This window comes from Callorhinus ursinus, unplaced genomic scaffold (genome assembly GCF_003265705.2).
Source record: "Callorhinus ursinus isolate GAN/ISIS: 27379988/994484 unplaced genomic scaffold, GSC_fseal_2.0 scaffold15, whole genome shotgun sequence".
NCBI classification, from domain to species: Eukaryota; Metazoa; Chordata; class Mammalia; order Carnivora; family Otariidae; genus Callorhinus; species Callorhinus ursinus.
In genome coordinates, this window is record NW_027397077.1 from 18,613,716 (window position 1) to 18,622,119 (window position 8,404).

Below are 8,404 nucleotides of genomic sequence, written 5' to 3' on the forward strand. Positions count from 1 at the left end.
AGGATATTTTTGTCTACTGTAGTCCACAACAGAGGCTGAAAAAGCAAGGGGCCACAGATGAGGGGTAGAGAGTGGAGTGTGTAGCCCACCTGCTATTCCCCAACCAGGAAATGAGTTGTATTTTTAATAAAACTGATAACCAAGTTTGTGATAGCTGAAATAAATCATCAGCGCTGGGTGGTATGTGTACATATATAAGCAAAACAAACAGAGAAATCTGTGCTAACTTAAGGGTGGATAAATACAGGAAACCCTAACACGCTACTACAGCAACATGGAATTCAGTCTCAAGTGACAGCAACCAAAAAATTCACTCTTTTAAGAAACCGTCCCTCTGGGGGCTTCACCGGCTACGCTTTCAAAATGGAATTGACAAATTCACTTAAAAGAAACAACGAAATGCGGACTTTCTTCACTAACTCCCTCCAACCTCCAACCGGGGACCTGACCTCTTCTCTTCTGGTCCCACCACAGCCCCTTATCCTGCAGTAACCTTCCCTCTCCTTTCTCTGGCTGGAAAACAGCTGATAGAAATAGACACTTTTTTCATATCAAAAGCAGTCCGGAGCCGCCTCAGCCTTGCCCCAGCCTCAGACACAAAAAGCTTCTGATGCTCCTAATTGCGAAGCTTTTTGCAGCTGCACTTTATCAAGCCCAAAGCGGCTGGGAATGGAGGGCCCCGGAGAGCCAGAAGGTGGCGGCGAAGTCACCTTGGGAAGAGAAGAGGGTCAAAGGGAGGAAGGTAGAGGAGCTGACCCTGGTAGAAGGACCAGAGGGCGTGCCCCGGCTCTGGGGTCACTGAAGAAGGGGCAGGGGGTTTGGGGGTAACATCAGCCAGAGGGGGAAGCGGTGACCGAGGACCCTTAGACGACCCTAGTCGGGATCAGCTGACCCCGACGAAGGGAGGAGGGTGCCCTTCGCCGTGTGACTGGAAGCTTCGCCTCCCGGACTTGCTTTGTCCCGCCTGCCCCTGCGGCTCTCTCGGCTGGGCGAGCCAAGCGCGATTCAGAGGCGCTCTTCTCGCTCTACACGGGTGCCCCCACCTGCCGGGTGCCCCCGCCCGCCGAGCGCACGCCCAGGAAGGCGGGCCCAGAGCTCAGCGCAGCCGCCAAGCCGCTGGAGAGTGCCGGGAGCCCGGCAAAAGGAGCAAGGCCTCTCTGGGCGCCGCGGGCTGCAAGTCACTACCCGAGCCTCCCGGGCCGTAGAGCCGGACCTGCCCGCCTAGCTCCCCAGCACTCCCGGGTGGGGACACACGGCGCTGAGGTCCAGGCACCTCGCCGGTTCCCGGCAGCTCCAGGCGCGCTCGGAGCTGCGCCGACCCGGGCCTCGGAGAGGGGGCCTTGTAGCCCCTTCCCCAGGGCGCGGTCTCCTCCTCCTCCTCCTCCTCCTGCTCCACCTCGCCAGCTGCGCCGCCAGCTCCCATTGTTCGCCCCGCCCGCCAGGCTACGTCCCGGCGCCTCTCCCGGGGCCTCCCAGGCGCACCTACCTTCTGCTGCCGGCGAGCCATGTCGGTGGGCTGCTTGGCGTTGAAGGGATAGGCGATGCAGCGCATCACGAACACATAGAGCTGCAGCCTCTTCTTCCTCTCCTCCTCCTCCTTCTGCAGCCGCTCCAACTCCTCCTTCTCCTTCTCGCTCACCACCGACGGGCTGGGGCTGGAGGGCCGACCGCCACCGGCGCGACTGCTGGGCTGCAGCCCCCCGGCCCCGCCACCGCCGCTTGCGCTGCTGCCCCCACCGCCGCCGGCGCCCACCCCGGCTCCGGCGCCTGCACCGCCGCCACCCCCAAGCCCGGCGCCGCTAACGCCGCCCGAGCCCTCGCTGGTGCGGCTGGGGGACAGGCGCGCGCCGGACGCGGCCGAACCGAGAACCTCCTTGCCGCTCTCCTCCTCCACGATCTCATCCGATTCCTCTTCGCTGGACGAAGGGTCCAGCATGGTGGCGCCTGGGGAGGGGGGTGGTCCTTGGAGCCCTGGGCTAGGGGTGCAAAAGATGGGGGGCGCTGGAGGCAGCTGAGGGTCGGCTCCCTGGGATGGGCGCTTCTCCCCAAATCAGGGAGCGGGCGATGCTGCTCAGCCTCCGCCGCCGCGACTGCTTCCTCTGCTCGGCGATCGCGAGCTGGGCTCAGACCCAGGAGTGCGAGGGGAGGAGGGGAAAGGAGAGGTGCGTCCGTGGACCCGAGGTGGGCAAGGAGGAGAATCAATTGCGAGCCCTGAGCTCGCAGCCGGATACCATCTGCAGCCGCTGAAGGAGGCGCCTCCAGAAAAGATGCCGAGTGTTGCAAGCTGTCGATGCAGCCAAGAGCCTAAGAGGCATCTTGCCGATTGGGGAGGGAGCGGCGCTTACGTGTTTATTGGCTTAACTCTCCCGTGTCCGTTGCGTAAAGGGTGGCTGCAGAAGGCTGGAGCGGGGAGAGCGTGGAGCGGCCTCAAAGTCTCAGAGCTTCAGTACCGACCCTAACACTTTCCTACACTCCTCACCCCCTCCCCTTTGTGGATAATTTCCTTCTTGATCCCCAGTTCTCATTACCTCGACCTCACTCACCCTCCCTCGGACAAAAAGTTCTTGGGGGAGGAAGAAATAGACAAACCAGTAATGACTTCTTGTTACGAAGAGTGGGCGGTCTGTTTGGAGACCCTAAATCCAGAGGTTGCGCGGAGAGGAAGTCGGTGAGATCCCATACAAGAAAGGAAGAGTTTATCTCCTTTCCCCAGGTTTCTTCACACCGGGGTTTGTGGGCAGTGGGTCTTGGTAGCCTATTTGTCCCACCTGGGTAAACTTTGATTCCAGCAATTTACATACACCCACTCATTAAAATAAAAGTGAATCAAATTTTGAATTGATTGGTGTATGGACCATGTAGCTCAACTATTTAAGTAGAAGCCCCGCCCTTCCCTCCCCCGCAAAAGCTATGATGAATATTCTTCAATTCCAAGAACTGGGAACACTTTCTGCTGAGGTAAGCATACCAGAGAAATAGAAGGGATTCTGGTTGCTCAGCCCTTTCTCTTTTCTGGCTGCTGGAAGATCTGGGTGGAGGAGTGGGGACCCTGAGATCAGACAAAGACACCCCAAGAACTCAGCGGCATCAACATCCGATATGTTGACTCTGTCTTACTGTCTTCATCCCTGCTTCTCGGTTATCTATTAATTCCAAGCGGCAGATGGTGCCTTCCTTCCCCCTGTTCCTTTCACTTACGCCAATAAACCCGGCGGACAAGGGAGCTGGCCAGCGTGCTGAATCTAATCAGCGACCCGCAGATGGATTGAAAACAAACCAACACCCGCCGCCCTTGGATCTTAGGCTAACTAGAGACCTTTCTCCACCTCCGCCCACCCCCATCTCCTATATTTATGCATTTTCTAATGTTCGAATTATTCCTAGATACTCGTGGGAGTTATTGTAAAAGTGTAGCGTGAATTTAAAGTTTACATCACATCTGTCTTTATGTATTTTCAAATTTACCATGAGTTTTACTGCAGGCTTTGATATTCAAGTGGAGCTTTCTCACTAATTTGAGAGCTAAAAAGGGACTAAAAACAACATTTAACTTCACATCAACTCCAACAATCCTGTTTGAGACTTTGAATTAATAATACATGTATAGCTTATGTTTGACTTCACCACAATACTCATCTCAAGGACATAACTACTGTGGTTATCACCCACATTCTGTATCAATTTAAAACAAATAATCCAGCAATGTAGAAATTATTACAGTTTTGCAGTCCTCACTTTTTAATTACTCTAAAGAAGTAAAGGAATTTCAGATCATGTGGTATTGGTTTCCCTGGGATAGAAAACTTAGTAGGCCAATCAATCGATAACTGTTATTCACCTTTTTATGGAGTGAACATTGTTCTAGTTGCTTGGGGTAGATGGAATTTTTAAAAGACAATCTCTTAAAGAGTCTATAATCTCCTTTGGGAGATACAACATAAACATGTGAAAAAGATTGACAGCACTTATTTCAAGGCAACATATCAACAAATCCAAATTAGTAAACTGCTAAAAGCTTGCATGAATGAAACAACCGGGAATGGAAAAGAATTCTGTGTTTCTCAAGAGAGTTAAATTTTAAAGGAAGGAACCATATAAATGAATGGTGAAAAGAGAAGATATTACAAATGAAAACATACTTGGCAAAGCCATAGCGATAAGACAAGGGACCAAGTAAGGTACAAAATGTTATGGAGATGGGGTACGGATAGGTAAGGGAGAAGTGGGGAGCATAAAAGAAGCTGAAATAATAATGCATTTGGCCAAGTGGAGGGATCATGTTTAGGGCACAAAAATGAATTAAGTTACCTAGGGAGAATATGGTGATTTGAGGAAGGAGTGATCTTGAAGGCCAAACAAAGGCCATTTACCAGTTAAATATTTCTTCTTTAAGCAGGCTTAGGCATTTAAGTATTATCACATTAGACACTGGGAGAAGAGTGACCATGAATTCTGTCTTCAGAACCATTTGGAACTTCTCAATTACTATAAAAAAGTTTTGTTTACTGTTGTATTTTGACAAATTCCTTTGGCATTATGTGGGGTATTTATCCCAATTATACTCATTAAAACAAAAATTCAGTGTCTATGTTTTATTAATCATATAAACCTATGACTTGGGTATTAAATGTAACATTGCTTAGCTAAATCTAAGAATCTTCTCAATTCCCCCCCATAAGTTTTCAGTCAGGGAGACTTAAACAGATTTTATGAGAAACACTTCTATTTTTTTTTCAAATGGTGTGCATTCTTGTCATTTAAAGTGTACATTCTTTCAAAGATATATTTTACCTTAGCTAAAACCTAATTCAAAGTCCTTGGGGGATATTATAGCTCTTCGCTACTGCTGAAGATAAGATATGCCAACCAGAACTCCTTAAACATTTAAACCAAGAGTCATGGCTTTCTAGATACAAATTTTGATGAACAAGAATGAAAATAGCCCCAGAACACATCCAAAGGCTCTTAATATTTGTTTATCTTTTGTTAACACCCATGTTATTATTTTTAAAAAATATAATTCTACCACAGATTCTGATATAGACAAGTATCTATAATCTCAAATAAGTTATCTTAGATGCTTCCGTGTTTGCCCCTACCTCCAGTTCTGCTTTGTAGGAAACTTGAATAACCTCAAGGTGATGGAATAAATTTTAGTCAGCCATCTGGAGACCATATCATGAAAGCAGAACTTATAACACTGATCTTTTTTAAATCCCACCCACTAAAAGCAAAGTCTAGAGGAGATGGAAACAATTGAAATATTAACCCAGGGTTTTCTTATCTAGACCATTCTCCTCTGAAGTGTTTGCTATGATCATGTAAAAGGCCACAAGTATGAGAAATATCAGAGTCATTGACAATTAATAGACACTTTGGTGAAAAACACTTTTGTATGTCACTCATATAAAAATCAAATAACACTGAGTTTAATGGCCATTTTAATGTTTTTGCATGTTTTTTACTTGAAAATAGTTTGGTTATGTTTTTTTAAAATCTCATAACAAATTTCATATTATCTAGATGTAATCATCTCATAATCATCTCTAATCAATATTTCTTTTATTTTTAAAATTTTAGGAATAGCTCACAAGCACTGAAAAGGAGAAATATGAACCTTATGGAATGCCTATGTCAAGTTAAATACTTGGGCTCTCAACCTAGGCAGTTCTGCCTCTGCCACTTAACAGCAGAGTTATTCTGAGAAAATTACCTAATGACTCAGACTCAGTTTCCTCATCTGTAAAATGAGGGACAATTGTACTCACTTCCCTTGGAATGACAGGAAAATAAAATTAGATTTTATATTAAAAGTATTTTTCAACAAATTAAAAATAGAATTACCATATGATCCAGTAATTCCACTATGGGCATTTTACCCAAAGAATATAAAAACATTAATTTGAAAAGGTAAGTGCACCCTTAGGTTCACTGTAGCATTATTTACAGTAGCCAAATTATGGAAACAGCTCAAGTGTCCATCAACAGAGGAATGGATAAAAAAATATGTGGTATATATACATACACAATGGAATATTATTTAGCCATAAGAAAGAATGCAATCTTGATATTTGCAATGACATGGACAGAGCCAGAAAATATAATGCTAAGTGAAATAAATCAGTCAGAGAAAGACAAATACTACTGGATTTTACTCATATGTGGAATTTAAGAAACAAAACAAAGAAAGAAAGAAGGAAGAAAGAAAGAAAGAAAGAAAGAAAGAAAGAAAGAAAGAAAGAAAGAAAGAAAGAAAAAGAAAGAAAAGAAAGAAAGAGACAAACCAAAAAGACAAAAAACACTTAACTAAAGAGAACAAACAGATGGTTGCCAGAGGGGAGGCTGGTGGGGGGATGGATGAAATAGGTGATGGGGATGAAGAGTACACTTATCATTATAAACCCTAAGAATGTATAGAATTGTTAAATCACTATATTGTAGGCCTGAAACTAATACAACAGTGTATGGTAACTATACTGGGGTTAAAAATTTTTTAAGTATTTTTCAATAGATTTTAGGTTTAAACTTTTTTTTCAACTGATAGGAGAAGGACTTTTAACAAACGAGATGACCAGAACTTGGGCACAAATAATCAAATGGAAAAACAACATTAAAGACACCAAATAATCCAGGAATACATCCTTACATAATAGAATATTTGCCTATTTATTTCATTGATCCCTGTCTTGTTTTGGATAGTATTTTCAGGGACTTAGAAAATGGTTTATTTTCTTTGAGAAACGTACTCTTCATCATTACTCTTTATCATATGATAATTCTTACTAAAGTGAAATGAAGTGGGTTAGGATGGAATTAAAGTGCAATCATAAGTCTGAAAATAATAAAATCAAGCCACACAAAAACATCTTCTTTCACTCCAGGCAATAAAACATGTTTTAGAATGATAAATAATACTACAGGAATTGGTTTTGGAAAACCACCTTATTAGGTAAAATAAAAAAGAAAAAGAGAACAACATATTTTACAATAAATATTTGACTTGAATTCTGAAAACAACTATTCACCAGGGTAATCACATTTCTTACATATACAGTTTCTTTTAATAGAAGTGGGAGCTAGATGTGGTATACATTGAAAAGCAGTTTATGTTGGTGTTTACATGGACTAAGTGGAGAATTGAATCTTTTGCATTGACATGGACATGGCGACATGCCAGCAAATGAAAGAGAACAAAAGGACCCACATATCTATTGCTATGTAAGATATTAGGTAGATAATTTGCCTGATTTGTCAAATTCTCCAATTTGGCTTACCTTGGTAAATGCTGCTACCATTATGTCTTTACCTTCTCAAAAATATTTTTCTGGGTTTATTATCTGGGTTATATTTAATTGTTTTCACAAACTACACTGGCTTTAGATTGGGAGGTTTTCTGAGGATTGTAAGTAGGAATGACTGAAATCAGGGTGTTTTTATATTAACAAGTTTGTTTTCAGTTTTAAATAATTGAAAATAGCAAACTGTAAAGGGAAGTTCATACATTAAGGCCAGGGCTTTTCTCATAAAATTGCCCTTTTTCTTCTTTCCCTTCTTCTTAGGGTGACACTGACTCTGCTTCTGTAGGAGTGTCCAGTATTCCAGCCCACTGTCTGTAAGAGCACCATACTCTTCTCTTGTTTCTTTCATCAATAGGGACTTCCTGCCTGGTGTGTTTCTAAAAGAATATTTAGGGAGATGTTGACATTCTGTTATTTTTCACTTACAAGTTGTACCTAATGATATTCCATGAGGAGCAATGAACTCTTGTAAGATCCTAAGGTTCCTTTGTGACAGGATTTGATATACTCCAACCACATACTTATGAGGGTCCAAATCCTTTTCTTTCATTGTTCTTCATCTTGTGTGGCTCTTGGGAGAGATACGCAAATAACAAATGCAGATGAACATCACAATGTCACTGTGATGATTACTGGGCCAGGGCTTAATACTCCCCCTGCCCAGAACTCTGATAATGCTCAAGTGAAACATACATTTTAGGCTTTATCTCTAAGCAGCATCTCCACCTTCATAACCCGGAATTCATATTTTGATGTTTTATCACTTTCTAGCAAGTTTCAAGATATAGGAAGCTGAAATAACAATTGGTACCACTAGGCATGCCTGAAACAAGAGATAGGCATGCCCCAAGATTGCTGGCCTTGAATCCACTCACCCCCGTCACATGGAAAAAGAAAATAGAAGAGATATACATGGGTGTTGTAGCTCTTCAATGCACAGTGACCTGTCCACTCAGAAACATGCTTCAACTGGCATATGTCATCTAATAAATCTGATTAATATGCTCTCTTCTTGAAGAGGAGATAAGAAGTAGGAAAACACGCTGACAGAGAGCCAGAAGCTTGCCTTTCTCCCTACAAGATCATAACCCAAGCTACCACCTTTC

At 43.7% G+C, this 8,404-nt stretch overlaps 1 protein-coding gene across 13 annotated transcripts in view; it reads right to left on the reverse strand.

The window, feature by feature from the left end:
• Positions 1-2,804, reverse strand: part of CADPS (calcium dependent secretion activator) — a 472,068-nt gene extending 469,264 nt beyond the window's left edge. For 9 of the 13 annotated variants that reach the window (XM_073901482.1, XM_025885231.2, XM_025885232.2 and 6 more), the window contains exon 1: positions 1,487-2,804. In XM_073901482.1, the coding sequence (XP_073757583.1) occupies positions 1,487-1,936 (450 nt within the window). In that variant the 5' untranslated portion in view covers positions 1,937-2,804. The remainder of the gene's footprint in view (positions 1-1,486) is intronic. The other 4 variants (XM_073901488.1, XM_073901484.1, XM_073901487.1 and 1 more) reach the window with 1 other exon arrangement.
• Positions 2,805-8,404: the final 5,600 nt, after the last annotated feature.